The sequence below is a fragment of the Schistosoma haematobium genome, chromosome 2, assembly GCF_000699445.3.
Source record: "Schistosoma haematobium chromosome 2, whole genome shotgun sequence".
Lineage (NCBI taxonomy): Eukaryota > Metazoa > Platyhelminthes > Trematoda > Strigeidida > Schistosomatidae > Schistosoma > Schistosoma haematobium.
In genome coordinates this window covers 6,384,482-6,409,196 of record NC_067197.1, presented here as the reverse complement: position 1 = coordinate 6,409,196, position 24,715 = coordinate 6,384,482, and the positions used below count along the sequence as shown (strand labels likewise).

The following is a 24,715-nucleotide window of genomic DNA, read 5'->3' as shown; positions in this document are numbered from 1 at the left end:
TGTGAGGCAGTTACCCACTGAAGACAATGAGAGATAGTCGAGTAATGTCGCAGATTGAATGAAATTAGACATCAACACCGTTAGATGAAGACTCGATGGCCTAAAGATTAAGTGTTCGTGCGCGAGACCGAAAATCCAGGATGAGAGGTCATGGGTGAGCACAGCTAAGGAGTTTCATACTAAGACGAGGTGGCCATCCAGTGATGGAAGGTTTTTAATGAGTCTAACTTGATAATTTCAATAAAATTCTAGTAGTTTACTTCTTTTCAAGACATGTGCGATTGACGGGTGATGATAATGACGCTAAAAAATGTTTCACGACCAAACTAATTAGCTCAAAACTACTCATTTACACGATATGCACAATCATTATAGAATGTGTTTTATGAAATATGCTTCGTGCATTCAATGGAAATAAACTTGGGGAAAACTACCCTGTTACTAATCTCTAACCTCGTTGTAAATAAGATTCGAAAACAATGAATCTATAAAAACGATACTATCAACTATACAAACAAATATATGGAAACATAATAACGGAAGGAATATAAGTATCTGGGAAAACTATAGATGAACTATTAAACTAATACTGTGATTAGTATCACTATCATTATTATTAATAATAGAGATAGTAATCATAATAAGTTGTGAATTTCAAAAAAAAAAAAGAATTTGAGCTTCGTATAAGCACTTATGATGAAATGTTGTTAAAGTACATTTTTGTATTTATTGAACGAAAGTTCAGATATGATTGATAAAACTGTGACATAATGATGGAAAGGTTAAGGTTACATTAATGAGTGAATAAATAATAATAATAATAATAATAATAATAATAATAATAATAATAATAATAATAGTGAATGTAAAACAGCTAAGATTATAATTAACTATTCCATGTTTAAGTAAAAGTTAATACAAGTGTGTTAGATCTCAGCAAAGAAATGATGAATATACATATCTTTAAAAAATGTAAACAAAATAGCTTACATGTATGATTTTTGTTGATAAGTACTCTACGCTAGTTAGTTTAAGTGTATCAGTTTTCATTGCCGTTCTGGACAAGTAAGCGCTGATGATGCTGTCGAGAACGACAATCAGAGCTCCACAATTAAACTATCTAACTCATGAAACTCAACAACATTAAAAGTTTATCTTTGGCATTTCCCAGATAGCTTCCCTATGATGAGAATATCAGTTTTCAATAAATCTTACATTCAGACATTAAATAGAATTCTTTAGTATTGAAGAATAATCAAATATGTCTTACTAAGCTGAGGCAATCAACAAATTAAATAACTCAAAATGCTAGCCGATTTTCAATATTTATCCTCCATTTAGTCAGTTCATAATGTAAAATTCCTTTAAAAAAAGTAACAAACAAAAGTTGTGCGATCATGATTCAACAGATAGTAAGGTTTGAACTTGACAATACATGTTCTGAATTATGCATAGAATTGGTTTCACCAACTCGCCATAAACATATTAAATGTGGATCCAAGTAGAGTACATAAATTTGTATTTCGTAATGAATTACATCAAACTAAATTGAGGAATAATAGATATCTGAATAGATATCATTAAGCCACGACTCGAGCACAATCCACCGCGGCATCTCAATCAAACCATCTAGATCCGAAAAGGCTGTGGTGGGTGGCCTATGCTCCTCCACGATGGGTAACAGGAGTAAGTAAGTTAAATGATATCACAAAAAATATTTTTAACAAAGAGATGTAGATCTATTCCCTTTATTTTGTATATCAGCTATGGTGAGGAAAGGGGATCAGCAAACAAATATACGTTATTTGTATATTTTAGAAATCAATCAGCTTTGGTTCTTCCATGTATGAGAGTTAGTGATACTGCATTCCACTTCTGATTGGTGTTACACACTACCTATGTCTGTCGATATAAGTAGCATACACCACAATACTAATATTACTACTGCAGACTGACCTAAACCGAAGTGAATAAAGCAAAATTATTGGTTAACAAGTGGACATTCCCGTACGTCGCTGATAAGTAATCATTCGCATACGAACTTATATATGCTATTCACTTCCTAGTTGTCACTCTTTTGCTTCAAATCTTGTTATTCTTAATAAGGAATAATAATGATAATAATAACTTATCTTGTGGTATAAGAGAATTACAAAATTTATCGATCTCAAATTAGTTGATTATAAATTCCTTCATGTAACATATACATACGTAACAACGAAAAAAAAGATACCAAATTTTCCAGATTTTATTTTTATTCATCAATTAAACAAACAATCAAAAGAATACTTTATATGACTGATAACGACTTACTTTTCGTTTGCCAAAAAATGATTTAGACAAAGATGAATAGAGCAATGCACCAGTAAAAGTGGCTGGATGAACAGTTTCTATATCATCTACAGACTGTAAACCAAATAAAAATAAATAGTAGAATAATGAGATGTCAACAACACATATACAACATAGAATATAACTATCGAGATGTGTAAAAATTATTGTACATCTATAAATTATTATGAGCGATGACGGATAGTAGCTAGCAGTGGAATCTAGGACGCGCGTTTCGTCCTATTTTGGACTCGTCAGCTGGATGTACCCGCATCTCCGGGTTGATGTTCACTCTGGGACTCGAACCTAGTACCATTCGCTTCAAACGCCATCGTGTTATCCACTCAGCTACTGAGTCCTGATAGCCACTTGCTTGTGCAATAAGGAGGACGAAACGCGCGTCCTGGATTCCACTGCTAGCCACTATCCATCATTGCTCACAAAAAGCTTGTGAATTAAGGCAATATCGAGGCATATGCACAGTATGCACATATGCCAATAACAGACTGACCAATTGCAGTCTTAAACCTCAATGGGAAGATACAAGCCAAACAATACCAAGTGAATATAAATTATTATGTAACAAAATTAACACGCTAAATAACGAAGTAGATTAAGTTTCGGGTGTGTGTGTGTGTTTTGATTATACACAGTCTAAAAAAATACAGTCTTTTCACGGTTTTCAACAAAACTGATTGAAGATCTATCTTGATAATGATTGTACCTTAAAACTAAAAACCGTAATGGAATAAGCTTGGATTCGGCCCTTTATAGTAGCGGAAAATTAAACTGCATTCAATCTTTTTCTTCAAAACACTTATTAAACTATCTTTTACATTCATTGATGCAATCCAATACGCAGAAATAACTAATTATATCATCTGCAATTCATTATCATTAGTAAGACAGTTTTCTTCGAAATATTCTCTATATGAATTCCTTAATTTGTAAATTTTAGAGGTATAAATTTAAAAGAAAACCCTACCATAATCATTTATTTGTTGAAGTCTATGTTTATTTCTCTTATGAAATCGCCTTCAACGTTCTTACACCCTTTAAATATATCCCATCTAGTTAGTGAAATTATAGGGACATTAAATAATAGATAATAATTTACATAACTGAGTTCACTAATTAAACTTCTGAAAAGAGCAAGAACAAACATTCTAGCAGAATAGCATGAATTCATTTTATTTAGTTGGTTCTCGTCAGCTGCTTACAACCTGTGATTTACGTGTTCAAAAGGAGATGGTTAATAATCTTTCCTTGCCTTGGTGACTAATATTCCTTCGCTGTATCTTAATACTTTCTTTTTTCTTTTTCTTTAAACTCTTTCTTGCATTTATTACATCATCGAGTTTTATTTCAACTATCTTCAAAATTATTAATCTTGTTTTATCAATTGAGCTCTACTCATTTTATTTCTATCAGCGTTCACTCATTATGTCATCTCTTGTTTCTGACCCTTTGAATTGTTGTCTCAATCAGTGTTGTATCATGTTCTTTCACATAAGGTATATATTTACAATATTCAGTCTATTAATTTTATTTACATCCTTGCTACACTGTACTAATATGTCTTCAATATAACTTCCAACTAAACCCTTGCATGTAAGTAATTTAAACCCATTATGTAATTATGATTTTAAATATCACAGGTTGTAAGCAGCTGACGAGAACCAACTAAATAAAATGAATTCATGCTATTCTGCTAGAATGTTTGTTCTTGCTCTTTTCAAAATGATAAAGGGAACCATGTATATGAAACATTAAACTTCTCTTTCGGCAGATATTTTACACTTACATTGTCCCTGAAAAATTTAACCGATTCAAATAATAATCTACCCCGATCAGTAAATTACAAAACAACTTAGTACCTGTATAGTGATAAACCCATCATAATAATTTTTGCTGCTTATATTCTGTGCTATCTGTTTCGTTTTCTTTTTTCAGAAATTATGATTGTAATGATGATGGAAATGACCTTAAATCTGCTCTTTATACAGGATTTTCTAGTTCTCCTTCACAACCAATTAATAGTTTCTAACTAATGACTTCTATATATTTAATCCACGGAACAATTTTTGAATAACACCATTTAAAACAATTTCAAATCATGTATCTGTTCTTTACATGCAACATTGTTTCTGTATAAATTTGATCATGCTTGTAAACCGACATACATTTCGTAATTATTTCAAGAATAGAATTTATTTATTTATACGGATGAAAATGCATAAATTTAGGAACTGTAGTGTGGCAAAGCTCAATCACCTAATCCGCGCGTAGTTTCATATTCTTTTCTTTTTATATAGTGAATAAATTTTTTCTAATAGTTGAATTCATGAGTCGATTTAAGCTGGACCAACATTGAAAACCAGGAAGCACTGGACTGCTAATTCATCCTATTATGGGACTCCTCAGCAGTGCGCATCCACGATCCTGCATGTTGGATACGAAATCAGGACGTTCAGTCTCGTGCGTAAACGCTTAACCTACGGACGACTTGAAAGGGTTTAGATCGACTGAACTTACCTTATATGTTAAATCTTTTTCAGTTTTATTTATCATCCAGTATGGTGCATACAATGTTAAACATATTTGTCCCAGATTTGAAGTACGATGTAATCCTAAAGGCTATTTTTATATTAGAAAGAAAAGAGTGGAAAATGCAATAATAACAGTGATAATAATGATAATAATAATAATAAAACTTTAAACAGTTTACATCAACCTATCAAATTCAATAAATAAATATAGGCACTAAAAAAAACCTTTTCGGTTATCGATTAAGCAAATTCTCCCTATTAGTTGTGACGGATATTGTGATATAAAGGTGACAATAATTATCAAGTTCATTATGCATAGAAGTGTGAGAGGTATTTACTGTTTAGCTTTTATTACTCAATACAATGGATTGATAATAACCTTAAACATTGATGCTTTCAAACTGTTAAATAGTACATATTCAAGGGAGACAATATAATGGACTGGATGGGATTTGAGTTGTTATGGATGTGAATTACCTTGTTGTTGATATTTTGACTGGATTCTTGATCAGTCTTAGCTGGCATATGTACGTCCTGTGAAGATTGGTTGGACATAGCTATGATATCACAAGTTTATACAGAAAAAAATAGGATGTGGTTAGTAGTGGGGAACCGGATCCATATTTCATCCTCTTTGGAACTCATCAGATGGATGTAATTGCATACTAGATTTGATTTTAACTCTAAGCTTCGGACCTAGTACCTTTATACTAATTGTACAAGTGAATAGCTATCTGGACTCAGTAGCCAATTGCTGGATCAGAATCCCGAATTAAGAATAAATTTCGGAACGCAGGTATATTTAACTGACGAGTAGAATTTATATCAATACTCTATTATAGCTCAAATGGTACATAAATAAACAGTTTGGATGGGATACATCATCCGTCAAATTTCTTATATCATGTGATATTTCTATGATATTTTTTTCATTAAAATATTTTTTAGTAAGAATTCAGCTTGACATACATTCAGTATAGCATATATTTATTTAGTACTATCCTGATAAGAAAGTACACCTTCTTAATATTTTCACTATTTTCAGTTACTTATGCTTCTTTATCATTGACTAATAACTAAATACCAGTAGAATCTTCAAAAATTGGGTGTATTTTGGCGAATAGATTGTGGTCATGTTGGAGGTTGGATCAAGCCTTCTACATAACATAAGTCTTTGTCTTTTTGCTTGAGTCATGTGATATATCTAGCACCAATCTTCCGCAGCTATAATCAAACAGTCTATAATTTATCGAAATCATGAACCAATATAAGTTAGACCTCTATTAAAAACCTGGAAGCATTGGACGACCGTTCTAGTATGGGACATCCCAACAGTGTGCGTCCACGATACTGCACTCCGGGATCGAACCAAGGACCTTCAGTCATGCGTGAACCCTTAACCACCTCTAGACCACTTAGATCGGTTCATGATTTCAATGAAAGTCCACAATCTCCACAACAGGATACTGAATTGAACTATCACGTTAAGACGTTTCCAGTGTAGAGTACTAGTTTTGTAATAACTTAAAAGAAACAATTCAACTTTTAAAATACATGCACACACTTACCAAGTTAAACACTTTGTATTCTTTACGCGATTCAAATTCAATGACACAATACTCTTCCATTTGTGGATGTAATTCCAGTTTGCCTCGATACATGCTACCAGTGTATTCGAACTTGAGATGATAAACAAAACATTTATTACAATTACAACTACAAATTATCATTCAACACATTAAAATACTAAAGTATTGTTCCTATGAAAAATGATAATTCTCAAAGAACATGAAATGTAAGTAAGCGATTATACAGGAAGCCTAATTAACATATGGTATAAGTTTATGAATTCGCTAACTATTTAAATGAACCATGTTAGTAGGTTGGTACAACTTGGTTGCGATCAATACGATCATTGTGATCAAAGATTGAAGACGACGGGTGAGCAGGCTCAGAACCTATCTTAATGGGTCCTGAGTCTAGAAATCTCTATACCTTTTTCCTTTTTCTATATCTGATGTTTTCCACTATTACTGATGCTATCTACACTCTCAATAATCTAGCATTTGTCATATTTAAACTCTCTGTGTCAATATGATATGACAACTTGAAGTGATTCATGTATGTAGCACGTTTTACGTTGCCGATAGTCTCAATATTAACACTCAACTTATCGGTGACCGACTTGAAAATGTTGATTTTTTTAATCACTATTGTCAAGGTTTGATTTGATCACTTTAAGTAGACTGCAGAATTCAATTTCCTACTCATTGTGATAATACGAATATATTACTATTATAATCTACTTTTGACGGATGCATGCTATTGACCAAGGTTTGAATCAACTTTCTGCGGAGATAAAGATACGTTATTAGTTGAAAATCCAGCTTTAGTTTCTGCAACAGAAAGATATACATTTATGGATGGGATTTGCTACTTAATTTTCTCACTCAAGTAGCTGGTGAGCTGGTTTATAGGAAGGATATATATCAGTAGCAGAGTCCAATGATCGCAGAGTACTTATTATACAATAAAACTAAGTTGCCTAGTGAGATTTTTAAAAAAGTGCCTCAAAATTCGTAGCTAGAAGACCAAATTTAATGAATACTATGTGGGAATAAACAAAACTGTGTAATTAACTAAGGTGGTTTGTGTGAAGATTTTTTTATTGATTGAAGGTGATTTTAATACCAAACTTAACTGGATGAACATTGGAAACCATTCTTTTTTTTCAGACTACTTAAAAATATGTACTCACAACCGCATATGGGAATAACTACAAGGCCTTAGAATATGTTTCTTCAAGAACGAAATGGTTGTTCAGAAATAAAGAGTATTATAATAATGTGTTTTTATACTTACTGAAATTTCAATTTGTGCACTATTTGGTGGTGCAGTCTTCAGTGCATAATGACTACCGGCAGAAATTGTGTCGGTAATATCCTAAAACAATACGAGGATACAATTAATTATTAAAATTTCAAAGACTGCGGTTTGTACAAATATAACAAACGTTTCGAATAATAAAACTCCATCTCTGAAAACTAATAAAAAGCATACAGAAAGAATAATGAAAGACATCAGTGGTTGGCAATGCAATCATTAATTTAAATACGAAGATGAGAAATACTTCACTCTAAAAGAATCACAAACGTCTCATAAGTGGAGATGTGAGATACAGTATCGCATTACCTGATGAATTTCCGTAGATGAAGACCATTCTTAATACTAGTTACTTAATAAATCCTATCGTAGGTTTATTTTTTACATTACTTACAAAGATATATATAAATTTATTTAACAATGCTTTTGTTCAGTTGTTTTAACGTTGAAATCCAACTCAAAACGTTTATCGCAACTTAGTTAATTAAATAATGACAAAACTGTTCTTTAAAACATATTAGTTCCCCACAAGAAATTTTATAGAAACAGGCAATGTGTATGACAAAAACCTATGATAAATAAGATGTAGGTCTACACCAGTGAGTGTATTTTAGTTGAAAACTCAGTCTTAAGAATGAAATGTTCTTGAATGCTGTTAGAAGTATGAGGGGGGTTATCACTTCCCAGTTGTCTAAATCGTGGAAGGGTTCATCTGAAGGTACCTGAAAAAGAAATTGGGTTAGAGTTGATCTGAGTGACCTGAGCGTGACCGCAGTGCCCAAGAGACAACTGCTTGAGGTCGGTCACACACAACCCTTTTATGAGTATTTCTCGTGTTAGCTCCGTACTTATTGGAACCTTACCACCGGAGACGGAAATCCTTGGGATAAGGTGAGGTGTGTATTTTTAGGTTCGACCTTTTCTAACCCCACCTCTCCTAGTAGGAAGGCAGCATCGTTGTTATGCTGATTGTCTGAAGGAAACACATTACTGCCGTTACACGTCTGTACAGTCAGCAGCACTACTTCGCCCTCAGACCTTGGGTTTATTGCTTTGAGACTTAACGTCCTTCAACTGATCTGTCTGGCACGGTAGTACCTTGAGGAACGATTATTTCAGCCAGTATAGTCCGATTGGTTCATCGCGATAGGCAAGCCCGACCACTACGTCAAGGTAGCAACAAAGGTCGGGTTGGTTGTAAACTACCTCCAACTGTGGTGTATGCTAATTATGCTGACAGACATAAGTAGTCTGTAGCAGCAATCGGAATTGGAATACCTGCCGGTAAACGATTAAATTGTTGAGTAAAGTGAAGGAAACAGAGAGCAGATGGGAAAACAACAGAAATGAAAGAACTATGACATATGTAAAGGACAACCGAAGGAAGATTTGTAAATAACGTATTTAGTATGTGGTTTTCATATTTCACAAAATCATTCCGTAAGTTTACATCCAACCGTTAATTGATTTTCCCCACCCGAGGTGCACGCGATGTCACTAACTTCTAGTCTGAGCCATGTTGGTAGATGAAGACCACTCGGTTTGGGTCTGTGTGACTATCGAAACCAGTGGTTTTAGACTCTGGGTGACATGGATCAGAATCGATCACAGTGGCGTCGGTGTATCTATTCTTTAACTTACTTCAAACCGTGAGATTAAAATTACTCTATACCTTTCTTTCTACGAACTAATTCTTTCTTCCTTTATTATATCCTTATACACAATCTTTCTTTCATATATGACTACCATCGAATTAACTACTTTTATAAATTTGGTGTTCATCGTGTTGTGCTAATGAGGTGCGGCAACTTGTATCGATGCATATATGTGCCTGGTCCTACGTTGTAGCTGACTGACTGACGCGATGTCGATTAATCTAAACTAGTAACCCACCTTACAATCTGAATGACAAAATCTGATCCATAGAAAGGACTAGACAAAAATGGCATTGATCACTACTCTCAGTGATTAATTAATTGTACATATATCAGCCCTACAAGAGGTCCATCGTAGCCCACAAGGCTCAGTAATAACGTCTCAGACTATGAAGCTGGCAGAGTGATCACGGTTCTGTTCCCTCAAGAAGCAACTCTTCTCTCACTATTAAAGATATGATATCCCGATAACTTTAAGTTATCACGAAACTAGAATCTTAAAAAAACAGGTCTCCCTGCTAAAAAAAAATCATCAATATAATGGTAAGAGAAAAAGCACACTTACTGTTAATATAAAATTAATTGGGAACGGCAGTTGATTGTACAAAACTACAGCAGTTTGGATAATCATTTGAAAATCACAATGTGTCACGCTTAATTTATCTCCTTGAATCATTTTCTTTTGAGTTGCACGTAATTCATCGGCCACTTCAGTTAATGATGTTTTACGCTGTTGGTCAGTGTTGTCAGTATTATCATTATCATTATTATTATTGTCAAGACGATTATCCTGATCACTATGATTTACAACAGCAACGTTATAAAAGTATACTATACCGTTATTATTCATACTATTACTGTTTGTATGACATTCAATTAATTGATTGGGCCATTTAAATTGAGAGGAAGTGGATATTTTATATTCTATATTTGTAGACGACACTGTTTGAGCGTATGGTGCAAGAAAAGGTAAGTGAGTATCTGTATTACTTGGAGTGTATTTTTCAACTCCACAAGCAAATTCTGGCCAATAAGCAGGAGTCACTGAAATGACTGGTCTACAACAAAAATGGTATAGAAAAAAGAATATATGCAAATATTACATCCGAACGAAGAATAAGTTATTGGAAACTGCTAGGAAATATTTATGGACTATTATCAAATATATTCCTATTAAGTAACTAGATTATATGTATATTCATAAGCTTTCATTTGACCTATTATCTACTGTTATACGACTTACTATTCTTAATTTATTCCCAATCTATTAGTTAAAATCTCTCACACTCACAGACACTTTTGGCTTGATCTTGTTACGTATTGCACGACTTAAAATGAAGAAACTAGACTTGCAGAGAGAAGTGTTCAATCAAACTGATATTATTTAGCCTAAAATAATCAGATTCCAATGTTTTTAACAAGAAGAAATGGGAAAAGACCCAGAATGATACATAGATATTTCCCGATAAGACTGTTAGATAAAAGTTGAAGGGAAATTACGTCTGTCTGTCATTTGCAAAAAATCTTAACTGACTGGACATTTTTTGTGAAATAGTTTGCTTTCACCCTTTATCCACCACTTATTTATTTGTGTATAACATCCTCATATTTCTCCATGTTAATATCTGAGTCCCACAGGAGTTTAGTTGCAGGTTGAACATTTCAGTGATGTTTCAGATAGACTGTGAAACTGAATGACTCGAGTTCAAATTGAACAAAGTGCATCCGTTATTTCAATATTTTAGATATAGGTTACTGATGAGTTTTGAACTAGAACGAAACTTAGTTTTACTAAATAAATAATGCAAAATAATGAAAATTAGTCATGTCGAGTCAAACAACAGCATTCCAAAGATAAACAATAACTAACTTTTCATATTCCGGTCCAATAAATATCCCTGTTTGTTGACGAGAATTAACGATTTCTACAGGAAGTGGATATGACTGACCGGGGTCAATAACTGTTAATAAACCAGGTAGTTGATTTGCTACAGATGATTTTATTAAAGGTGAGTAGAGGCAAACACGTTCAGAAGTATTATTCAAGACCTGTTGAATAAATACATGAGTAATAGTACTAATAATTAAAAAGAAATGACAATACATCCGTAATTTATGAATCACGAAAAAAGAAAGATTAGCCACATATAAGCAACATATGACCTGACATATATGTGCATTATCCCAAGTTGCTACAAGACATTAACACAAATATCAAGGTAAATACCTGAGTAGTGGAAGACATTACATATAAACGGTACGATCCGACGAGAATAGATTTGTATAGTAAAAATGAGCAGTATAAGATAGTTTAGAGATTCGGTATCTAAGGTGAGACAATAAGTGAACAAATATGCCTGATTGTAAACGATTATAAGCTGTCATACAGCAATGTGCAACCACTGTTCACGATAATTGTGCGAACACTAACAATGTAATATGCACCTACCTAAATCGTTTAGTGCAACAGTTGATGACTTTATAGACTGACGTTAGATATTGCCTTGACTGCCTCTGGCCTTTTTTAACCCAATCTCACTCAAACAATAATTGATATTATTTATCGAAGTAGTCAATGGTTGGGTGTACATAGTATATGCCACAACCAACACGTCAAAGGCAAAGATTCACAGTCAAGTGATTTTAACACTTAATTTCATTGATGAACCATGAAATAAATATTAAATGAACCGGGTAACACTACGCAGAATCAAATCGACCATATCTCCATCAACAAAAAGTTCAAGGGGACGATGGAGGATGTGATAACCGAAAGAGGAGCTGATTTAGCATCAGATCATCACATGCTAGTCGCCAAGATGAAATTGAAACTCAAGAAGCACTGCACAACAGGGCGTACAACATCACAGAAGTTCAATACGGCCTATCTTCGGGATACTGACAAACTCAACAAATTCAAGACAGACCTCAGCAACAAGTTCCAGGCCTTTCATGATATACTCAATGGAGAAGGAACTACTGTGGAGAGCGACTGGAAGGGGATCAAAGAGGCAATCACTTCAACATGTCATGAGGTCATGGGTCACAAGAAGCACCATCACAAGGAATGGATCACTGTTGATACACTGGATAAGATTCAAGAAAGAAGGAACAAGAAAGCAGCAATCAATACCAGTCGAACAAGAGCAGAAAAAGCCAAGGTACAAGCTGAATACACAGAAGTAAACAAACAAGTGAAAAGGAGCATCAGAACTGACAAACGTAAATATGTGGAAGATTTAGCAACGACGGCGGAAAAGGCTCCAAGAGAAGGAAACATCAGACAACTGTATCACATAACAAAGAAACTCTCTGGAAATCACTGTGAACCAGAACGACCAGTGAAAGGCAAGGAAGGCAAGATAATCACCAACATTGAAGAGCAACAAAACAGGTGGGTAGAACACTTCAAAGAACTCTTGAATCGACCAGCTCCACTGAACCCACCCAATATCGAAGCAGCACCCACGAACCTCCCAATCAATGTTGGCCCACCAACAATTGAAGAAATCAGCATGACCATCAGGCAAATCATGAGTGGCAAAGCAGCAGAACTAGACAACACTCCAGCAGAGGCACTGAAAGCAGATACAGCAGTAACTGTAAAGTTACTTCACATTCTCTTCGGCAAGATTTGTGATGAAGAACAAGTACCAACAGACAGGGAGGAAGGACACCTGATCAAGATACAAAGGAAAGGCGATCTCAGCAAGTGTGAGAACTAAAAAGGTATCACTCTTCTCTCAATACCGGGAAAAGTTTTCAACAGGGTACTATTAAACAGAATGAAGAACTCCGTAGACGCCCGACTTCAAGACCAACAGGCTGGATTTCGTAAGGATCGATCCTGTACAGACCAAATCGCAACTCTACGGATCATTGTGGAACAATCAACTGAATGGAATTCATCACTCTACATCAACTTCATTGACTACGAAGAAGCACTCGTTCGAGAAAAAGACCGGTGTCAGGCAAGGTTGCTTACTCTCACCCTTTCTCTTTCTCTTGGTGATCGATTGGATCATGAAGACATCAACATCTGAAGGGAAGCACGGGATAAAGTGAACATCTAAGATGCAGTTGGACGATCTAGACTTCGCAGATGATCTGGCCCTCCTATCGCAATCGCAACAACAAGTGCAGAAGACGACCAGTGTAGTAGCAGTCTCAGCAGCAGTAGGTTTCGATATACACAAAAGGAATAGCAAGATTCTCCGATATAACACAACATGCACCAATCCAATCACAACTGACGGAGAAGATATGGAAGATGTAAAAACCTTTACATATTTGGGCAGCATCATTGATGAACAAGGTGGATCTCATGCAGATGTGAAAGCGCGGATCGGTAAAGCAAGAGCAGTATATTTACAACTGAAGAACATCTGGGACTCAAAGCAACTGTTAACCAACACCAAGGTCAGGATTTTCAATACAAATGTTAAGACAGTTCTACTGTATGTGGGGGAAACCTGGAGAACTACGAAAGCCATCATCAAGAAGATACAAGTGTTTGTTAACAGCTGTCTACACAAAATAGTTTGGACTTGTTGACCAGACGACACTATCAGCAACAACCTACTGTGGGAAAGAACAAACCAGATTCCATCGGAGAAGCTTTGAAGGAGGATAAGACACACACTGAGGAAAGCAGCCAACTGCGTCTCAAGCCAAGCCCTCGGATGGAATCCTCAAGGCCAAAGGAGGAGAGGAAGACCAAACACCACATTCCGCTGGGAAGTGGAGGCAGACATGAGAAAAATGAGCAAAAATTGGACGGAACTGGAAAGGAAGACCCAGGACAGAGTGGGTTGGAGAATGCTGGTCGGCGGCCTATGCTCCATTGTGAGTAACAGGCGTAAGTAAGTAAGAATTATAGTCGATGCCCCTTAGTTAATGCAGACTTGGTGTTGAAAAGTAAACAATTGACACACAAGAGTAAACGTCTAAAACGGAAAGAAACGTTCTATGTAACCTTAAATATTTATCAATCCTATATTTTTGAAAGAATCACCACATTTTATTCTTTTTATTTTCTATTACTAACGAAGATGAAAAGTGTTTCATCGAGGAATGTGTAAATATGAAATAATATAAGAGAACAATAAAGTTTCTCTGTCGATTTAGTTAAAAAGGACAGAAATGATAATTTAAATGGTTTGCATTGATTCACTATAGGTCAATAGGTTATAGTGTGAAAAAGAAACTAATGGATAAAGCATCAATTGACTACACTTTAAGGATTATGATAATCAACTAATTTTGTTTATGCTCATTTATCGCAATTGTCACGTTACTTTTAATTTATTACGGACCTATTATTCAGCTCTCCATCTATGGTGAAATTAGGACTGTAATTTTCTTAACTATTTTGTAGTAAGGTCAAGAATTCGCCCTAAGTTATTGTACGAGTTTTGAATCGAGTATAATGGAGGCGAACTGCTAACTACGTCTGTAGGTCTTCTAGAGTTACTGTCGGTTCCAAGACTGGGTAAAGGAGGAGAGGAGAGTATGGGGTCAGCAACTCCATCCCGTAGAAAGCAACCTTGCTAAAAAAGCTTTAACCAGAATAAATAAATGAAACCATTTAAACTCTGCCCTGCAAGTTGAAGGATCTTTATTTTAAAAAATTAAAATGTCTCATGGTGAAACCTGAAATTCTTCGGAAGTCACAAGGTCAATGTCCCTTCTAACAACCAGAGCAACAATTAAAATTGGTCGATGAAATGCTCGAACAATGTGAGAAACAGGGAGGACTAGTCAAATGGCAACGGAAATGAGGAGCTAAACTTGGTGGTGCTGGAATAAGTGAAACACAATGAACCAAATCTGGACAGAGAATATAAGATTCGATACAGAGGCTGTTGTACTCTGGTCATGGAGAAAATGCTTCACATACTCAGGGAGTTGCTCTGATGCTTTCCAAAGAAGCACGAAAAGTATTTATAGGATGGGAATCTTATGGACCCAGGATCAACAAAGCATCCTTCAAAACAAAGAAGGAGGGAATCGCAATGAATGTTATCCAATGTTATGCACCCACCAATGATAGTGATGGAGAGGACAGAGACCAATTTTATGAGAGATTGCGGTTGATCGTAGAGAAGTGCCCAGGACACAACCTGAACAATTTGATGGAAGAATTAAACGCCAAAGTCAGAATGGACAACACGGGCTATGAAGAAATTATGGGACCGGATTTCGTAAGGATCGGTCGTGCATAGATCAAATCGCGACACCACGGATAATTGTTAAACAATCAAATGAATAGAACTCGGCACTATACATCAAAGTACTTCACTATGAGAAGGCGTTTGACAGCGTGGATAGGATATTATGGAGACTTCTACGACACTATAGAGTACCTGAGAAAATCATCAACAACATACGGAATTCATATGACGGACTACACTACAAAGTGGTACATGGAAGACAGCTGATAGACGCGTTCCAAGTGAAAACTGGTGTAAGAAAAGGTTGCTTACTCTCACCCTTTCCCTTTCTTCTAGTGGTTGACTGGATCATGAAGACCTCTACATCTGAGAGGAAGCACGGAATACAATGGACAGCTCGGAATTAATTAGATAAGTTGGACTTCGCAGATGATCTGGCCACGCTATCCCATGTACATCAAAAATGCAGGTCAGAACAAACAGTGTAGCAGCAATCTCTGGATCAGTAGGCATCAATATACACAAGGGAAAAAGCAAAATCCTCAAGTACAACACGGAGAGCACCAACCTAATCGCACTTGATGAAGAAACTCTGGAAGAGGTGGAAACTCACATCCCTGGGCAGCATCATAGATAAACAAGGAGGATCTGATGCAGATGTAAAGGCAAGGATTGGCAAAGCAAGGGTGGTATTCCTACAACTAGAGAGCATCTGAAGCCGAAAACAACTGTCTTTCAGCCAACATCAAAGTCTGAGCCTTCAATAGGAACGTCAAGTCAGTTCTACTGCACGGAGCTGAAACGTGGAGAACTAATAAAACCATCATCAAAAAATTACAAGTGGAGAAGATCTGTAACTCCGGTGGATGATTGTGATGGAGTTTTATTCTCTGAGCTGGATGGTTTGGTTGTGAAGCTTTCATCGTTATTCTGAACGACATCAATAACAGCATAGTATTATTAAAAACTCAGGTTTTGGTGAGACTATGATTCATTCTCAGCCCAAACAATTTGTATGAGTAACAGTTTGACAGGCTTTCATCTAACTAGCAGGTACTTACTGTTACCGAACAACGTGCACAGAATATTAACCTAAGCCGTCTTACTCCTAATGAGGTTGAAAAACTACAGATAATCTAAACGGGGGAGAGCAGAGGTACCTGGTGTATTCAAATGGAGGTTCTTAAAGATAGTAGCTCAGCTTTAGCAGTTAGATTGACTGATACACAAGTTTGGGTTTGGAAAGTGGACCTAGCGTTGTCATTAAAATAAATAAATATTCTGGTTGACTATCGAATAGAAAAGGTGGTTTACTATATACTTACCTGAACAGTTGAACGAAAGGTTATCGATTTCACTCCCAGACATGCTTCAACATCAGCAATGATAGGATAAATGGTACTTCTACGATCTGAACTCGTAGGTTTTTCATTGCTGGGATCTTTTGATAAACAAAGCAATTCGCTATCACCTCGATATAATTGAAAAACAACTTCCGAATTTGATATGAAACTGCCAGGTTTATGACTTGTATCTGATAAAGAAATCCAAATATGGTGACGTGAATCCTTATATGAAGAAACAATGGACTGATTCTAAAAAAAAAAAGGTAAAAAGAAACGTAAAACATGTATATCATTTAATTCCAGGTCCTTGGTCTAAGAGTTAAGTAAGTGTTCGCACAGGAGACCGATGGTCTTGAGTTCGATTCTGTATGACAGGGTCGTATATACGCACTGCTGATGAGTCCTATACCAATAGTCCCCTATACCACGATAGGGGAAACAGCAGTCCAGTGCTTCCTCATTTTCAACGTTGGGATCAGTCCGTTATCCGAACACATATATAATAGTATACTATGAAAAATGTTGGTAAACGTTTAGTATCCAGAAGACAAGGTTTATAATTGATTATCACTGATATTTACATTACACTAAATAAGCAACAGATTTTCTTACAAAAAAACATCAAAAAAGACCCAAAAGCATTGAGGGAAATACTCAATTTTATGGCGAAAGATTGGCTGTCGACGACTCATTTGTTTTTCCGTCACCCACAAGCATTGAATATGTGGACTGTGAATACTATATAATGTTTTTTTTAAAAACATTCTAGGGCCTAGAAACTATAGACAAATCCATATTGTTGATCAAAAAAGGTCTTGATGTCATCAATTCTGTAAAGGAAATTTAGACGGATAAATCGACAATCTGACTAAAGAGAGAATACAACTGCTTTCTAAATTTACGACCAGATCACATAAGCCAAAACACAATAAATTTTCACAATAAAAGTAAAATTACTTTGTCAGTTTTAGACAACTCAGTAAACCCAATTTCTTGTTGTGAATTAAGTAAGATCGAATTTTGATATGTTACTATGTCATGTTCAGTATTTGAAACAACTGCTTTGTTAGATCTCGATGGTGTTTGATGAAGAGATTCACCTGTAGTCATTGTATTATCATTGTTGAAGTGAGTCAACGATAGAGCTTGAGAATTATATCGTAACACCAGCTGACAACCGGTATTATTCACAATTCGATAGGGTGCTATAACTTGATTGGTAGAATCATCGTATTTCGATTTGATATTTTTCAACTTATAGGCTGCTTCAAATGACTAAAAGTAAATATAAGAAATAAAATTAATGCCAGTGTAAAAAGTAATAAGTGATTGTTTAACTATGGAGTAAAATGTGACTAGTATAAATCAGAATAATTCCATGCTATGTATGTCCTATCCATTTCCATCGTCTTTCCCTAATTTCCTCTTCAGCTGGAAGCTGGTTTGTTCTCTCACACAGAAGGCTGTTGCTGATGATATCCGGTCAATAGATGTTGAGTATCTTGCGTAGACAATTGTTTATAAATACTTTTACATTCTTGATGATGGTTGTAGTAGTCCTCCAAGTTTCAGATCCATACAGTAGGACTGTCTTGACGTCCGCATTGAAGATTCTGACTTTGATATTGGTTGATAGTTGTTTTGAGTTCCACATGTTCTTCAATTTTAGAAATGCGGCCCTTGTTTTTTGTTATCCTCGCCTTTACGTCTGCATCTGATCCTCCGATGAACAAGGAGGATCAGATCCAGGCGTAAAATGTTAGGGGGATTTAATGAATTTTAGTCAACTATATATAGCTGAGATTATTATAGAGAATTTTCATGCTTAGTCTATTTCTTTAGATAGCTAAATAAAATCCATCAGTAAAAATAAATATCTCAAAGTAAGTTGTGAGGACTTTAAATGCTACAGTCTTATTAGAAAAAACACGTCAGCTTAAAAGTGTGGTTTGTTTGTCTGAATATACAGCTTTTTTAAACCAGTAGTTCATAAGTTCAAACTCAGTTGCATGTGGTGTGGACAGAAATAAGTAGTATGTATTAAGAATTGGAATGCTTACCAGCAGATGATTGAAATTAAGAGAAGGGGAAGGAAAACAGAGAGCAATCGAAATAACAACAAGATTGGAGGGATGATGGATTATATAAAGGGCGACTCAGAGAAAATGTAAAAATACTTAAGGTATGGATTTTGCAGTTTACAAATGACCTGTTTGATTTTGCACAAAAGAATGGAGTGGTTTTAAAGTGATTAACAAATAATCAAACTCCAAATCTTTTGAAATTTGCTAAAGCTATAGAGATCAAACGTCTAAAACCAGATCTATGTATCCAAAAAGAGACGGTAATAAATCTTTCTTTGACCTGGTAACATTAATTCTTTTTATTTATTACCCCATTCATTATTTCAACTCTTTCTGAAATGTAATTACATGATTGTCATTTTTCGTCGATTCATAACTGATTGATTTCAATTCATTCTTTGTTACTATTGATCTGTTTTCAGTTGCTTCATTACATAATATTTGTTAATTTCATGAGTTCTAATCACTAATTCAATGTTCTGAAACTTTATTTATCAGAAACAAAATTTTTATGACCTTATTAACTGTCGTGGAATCTTCGTTACATCATGATACACATATTCATATTAAATCAACCTCGTATGTATAAGTATGCCAATATCTGTAATAACGTTGATTTTAAAATATTACAGGTTGTAAACAGCTGATGAGAACCTAAAGAAGTAAAACCAATTCATATTATTCTGCATCAATCCTCGTTCTCGTTCTCTTTAAAATAAGACTTATGTGTTATCATCAATGTCGATAGAAGCGGTTTTGGCTTAATCATTAAACAAACAATTCTCATCTTAATTTTCTACATTAGTGTTTCATATACAAATTTTACATTCCATTTTACTGGTTATTTTTTTGGCGTTAGATAATGAAAAAATGAAATAATCGAATTCTATCAATGAAGTTCCAAGATGACTAAAGTCTAAGTAACTCAACATTGTGTATATGATGCACAGTGATTGAAGTTAGTCGTTAGAGTTCGACCATAATCAAGGACTTGACATAAATGAATATTGATGACTACTTAGTGATTAACCAATTTTAAATATAACTCCGTTCCACAGGAGGTTCATAGAAGAAAGATTGTGTATAAGGATATAATACAGGAAGGAAGAATAAGTTGGTAGAAAGAAAGGAAGAAAGCAATTTTATTCTCACGGTTTAAGGTAAATTAAAGAATAGATACGCCGACGCCACTGTGATCGATTCTGAACCATGTCACCAAGAGTCTCCAATCGTTCGTTTCGATAGTCACGCGGACCACAACCAAGTAGTCTGCGTCTACCAACATGGCTCAGACTACAAGTTCGTGTCCTCAAGCACTGATGCCACGTTTTGGTTTGGCCGCACCTAACTTTCTTCCAACCATCCCCAACACCGGTTAGCATTGCACGTCGTGGTAATCGGTGTTCAGGCATACGCGACACGTCGCCCAATCATCTCAGTCGATGAAGATTCATGACCTCATCAACCGATTTACCATCATTCCCTAATACCGTGCGCTTAACCTCACTATTACTTACCCGGTGATCCCAGCAGACGCCAGCAATATTTCTAAGACATCTGTGGTCAAATACTAGTAGCTTACGAGTATCTCCAACTCATAATGGCCACATTTCGCAGCCGTAAAGTAAAACAGAACGGACTGCCGCGCAGTATACTCGTCCTTTTATTGATAGACGGATATCTCGCCTTCGCCATAGGTGACGTAAGTTGGCAAAAGCCAAATGAACTTTTCGAATCCGTGCAGAGATTTCGTCATACACCAACCCATTAGGGCTGACCAGACAGAATTTAAACCAATGACCTATTTGAACCACTGATCGATTATGTTGTGCCGAACTAAATTTTTGAAACTCCCATACATATAAACCTTTTAATGTGGCTAAAGAAATTATCATCGTAATAGTACAATATGCAAGGAACACCATTGAAACCAATCAAAATTAGTTTCATTACAATGTTATTAACAATCCATACAAAAAAATAATAATTAATATTACTTACACGACCCAAGTTACTTAACATATTTAATGCAGTTTTAGATATAGTGATTTCTAAATTATCTCTGGACAGAATTAACATTGTATTCCTTGATTCTTGCAGACAACCAACATTCTCCCAGTCATCATCGGTTAAACATTCCGCCTTATTATCAATACTGACTATTTCCAATTGAAGGGACCACATACGATCACCTTCTTCTGGTAAAGTTTCAATCAATGGTTCCCATTGATTAAGTGAATCATTGTAATACGATAAGGATAATTCTATTAGAAACTTTAGTTCAAGCTGAAAATAAAAAGAAGTGAGAACAAAAGTATATTATTCATTATCAACATATATCCTGATACAAGTGTCTGCTGGTCTAAATTTACCACACCTCATATTAACACAGTGAATGCAGATCAACAAGGTGAGAAGTTGCCAACTGGATAGAATATCAACACGAGTGCAAAATCTAACCGCATAAAATACAAATGGAAAGGAATGAATGAGATCAAAGAAAAGAAAGGTTAGAATAGTACTTGATTCAAGATTTAGAGGTATTCAAGTAATCATTGCAACTATACCACCATCTAATTCGAGGTCTGTAACCACTGGTTATGGAGTATCGTATGGGAAGTCGGGACCTTCTGATACAGCTCGTAGTAACTGTCAATACTTTTACGTACGAATCCTATATCTTGCGTTGTCCATATTTAGTTTTTTTTCATACCTGCAACTTTGTTAATCAAATAAAAGCACAAACTATACAGAGACAATAGTGATTAGGATTCTTCTGAATATACCTTATTTAACATCAAAAAACATTTTTAAATGTCAGATTAACGAACTTTTGTTTCGGCAGTTGATTGCTATTTTTCGTTCAAACTCCATTAGCATTTGTATGGCTTAGCAACTAAGATATCCGAATTTATACCACTAAGTTCCACATTCGAAAGCCACTCCACCTAGTTCCGTTTCAAAAACCTGGTAAAACCATCACCCTACAAACTCAGGACGTGGCTCATACCCAAGTATCTGGTGAATAAATATTATATTATTATAGCGCAAACAAATTGTTAGTATGGTTAACTATCGACATGCAGTAAGTCAGTCACTTGAAATATTTGAAGACCTCTGAAGTGCGCAGATGAAATATGTGTTACATTGCGCAAAGTAAATGAGCGAAATACATAAACTGGTTAAAAAATATACTTTCGAAGTTTTTTAATGTTGTTATTCACCAGTAATATAGGAAATCGTCAATATTATGAACTGTAATCTCACTGTCAAATAAAAATCAAATAATGTCACTTGATATAATAGGTACAGCACGAAAGATTTTTCTTTGATATATTTAGATTTAACCATTACATTAGTGCTATGTTTGAAGAGATTACGAGATCACCTAAACCGGTGGACGGAACGAAGACTCAGCGACATAATGACAAAACAAGCTAACTATTCGATGTGTCCCAGCCCACTAACTAGATGGAGAAGTCCAGGCTCCAAAGAGGGGAAGTGTATTCCAAAAGTAGACCAAAGCACGAACAACAACAACAGGCACAACTCAAGCGTATACATACAGCATGAAAATGTCCTTGGGAGACATCATAAAGTAGCCTATTAAAAGAGACAACGAAGCAATCACATTAAGGGTCATTTCAAGTGGGAAATACAATCTACGGGTAAAAATGGGTGCTTTTGGCGCGAAAACAACAAATCGAAATTTCCAGAATAAAATTACAAAAATAAGACGCTTGCCAAGCGAGTTCTGAGGGTTTAACATCCCCGACAATTAGTTAAATGAAGTTCAAGATATTCTATGATTAGTGAGAAAGACACCTCAATATACCAACCACAACAAAACAACATATTTTTGCACTTACAAAAACCGTATATTATTATTATCATCATTAAAATTACAAGCCACTTGAATTGTGATGAGCTGAAGTTCTTTTCTTCAGCAATCACATAGATTTAACTACGCTATCTGAGTAAGAACATCCAAACAAATATGAAAAAAAGTGTAGAATAATGTTTTATGTTATGCGTAAAGCACCGTTTTTTTTCTACTAGTCAGGCTCAAAAGGAGGGTGACATTCTTTTCATCAAATGAAATGATATTTTCTACATCATCATCGACATAGATCGCTGAAATGAATAGAGGTATGCTATTGAAGTATACTTAGAAATTATGTAGTATATATAATGTGTTCTATTGTAGACCTTGGTACCTTTATAAAGATGCTTCTATTTCGTCTGGTGAAGTAACGGAATATCTACCACATAACATAATAAAATTTGTTACTTTCATGATCATTATACTAATTAGTCCTTTTTCTTTGAAACACTACAATAAAGTTATATATATATATATACAAAAATTATAAAACATACATTTGTAATTGGTTTAGTTAGAACTGCATCTACAGTGGAGTCAAGAACAAGCATAGGCATAGATTTTGTATCTAATTGAGATTCCAGTATAATTCGAATAGTTTTTAATCGAATATTTATCTGAAAAAAATAAGCAATATACAAAACATATAAAAATAATACATTTAAGAAAAAACACTAAAATGTTAATTATCAAATAGAAACAACCTTCAAGAGTTATATCAGTAAAATCATATTGATAAAAAGTGAATCACTTGAGAAATTTTCTCATGTTGATGTTAAAGACTAAAGGTTGATTATTCCTTATTGATGTGTATATATGAATCATAAACAGATTGATATAAGATTATACAGTTAGATAATATCTAATTACATTGAAAATTACGAATGAATAACAATAATGAGAGAATCTGTTGTGATGGAGTGGTGGTGTCCGAAATTTGATATTGATACACAATGTGTTAGAAATTATCCACCACCACCAACTAACTAATTGAACGAGACAGTAAGTTGGGATACCGAATAAAATGCATAAATACTCATTTATTTACATACTACTCTCTTGAAATGCTCTCACATGGCCACGCGTAAATAGCCCCTGCCAGGGAAGTTCTACTCACTGCCTTCTCGCTGCATTAAAGTTGTTTACGAAATTGAGAGGACAAAAAGCGAATGTCCGGTACTTTAACTGGGTTGGTGGTAGGTACGGAGGGTCCTCCTAGGGGAGTTGCAAGGCGATGATTCCAAACCAATAGTGCACATGGGCTCCAGTATCCTCAAGGAACAAATGGCGTATGAGCCAATCGTTGGTCACCGGCTTCCATGGGACTGCATCTCCTTACGATGCTCCACTGTCTTGTGGATCAGACCATTAGGTCAAAGGCTCGGGGTGTGGCCCCCTAAGAAAACTACCTACTTTGGTCTGAGCACGCGGGCAGTATCACAGCCCACACACACACACACACAAATATGGCGTGGCGCATATATATTTGGTGCCCTCTTGTACCAATATTTATGTGTTCAAATAATAATAATAGATTATCGTATGTTAGAATAATATAAGAAAAAATTTACATAATAAAAGCTAAATTATTATAAAAATGTATCATATGTTACTGATTATATTTAAAAAGGAATGATAGTAAGTAGACAAATAAGTGATATTGTAATAGATTAATACATCTTTCATATATGATTAATATAAATCATTAAGCAGAAATCAATTTTGGGACAAGATTGAAACTTTTTGATTTTCGATTATCTATAATTGTGTATCTGTTTATCAATGTGAACGTAACTGAAGAATAGATGAAA

General features: G+C 35.0%; 1 protein-coding gene across 1 annotated transcript in view; it reads right to left on the bottom strand.

Annotated features, from left to right (window-relative positions):
• The window catches only part of VPS13A (Vacuolar protein sorting-associated protein 13A), a gene marked incomplete at its 5' end in the record, with an annotated part of 134,599 nt that overhangs the window by 43,299 nt on the left and 66,585 nt on the right, over nucleotides 1-24,715 (bottom strand). The window contains 10 exons of the mRNA XM_051219127.1: nucleotides 2,314-2,406; nucleotides 4,867-4,968; nucleotides 6,449-6,559; nucleotides 7,743-7,823; nucleotides 9,984-10,476; nucleotides 11,289-11,467; nucleotides 16,917-17,186; nucleotides 17,895-18,212; nucleotides 21,023-21,307; nucleotides 23,402-23,521. Coding sequence (XP_051067354.1) covers nucleotides 2,314-2,406; nucleotides 4,867-4,968; nucleotides 6,449-6,559; nucleotides 7,743-7,823; nucleotides 9,984-10,476; nucleotides 11,289-11,467; nucleotides 16,917-17,186; nucleotides 17,895-18,212; nucleotides 21,023-21,307; nucleotides 23,402-23,521 — 2,052 coding nt within the window. The remainder of the gene's footprint in view (nucleotides 1-2,313; nucleotides 2,407-4,866; nucleotides 4,969-6,448; nucleotides 6,560-7,742; nucleotides 7,824-9,983; nucleotides 10,477-11,288; nucleotides 11,468-16,916; nucleotides 17,187-17,894; nucleotides 18,213-21,022; nucleotides 21,308-23,401; nucleotides 23,522-24,715) is intronic.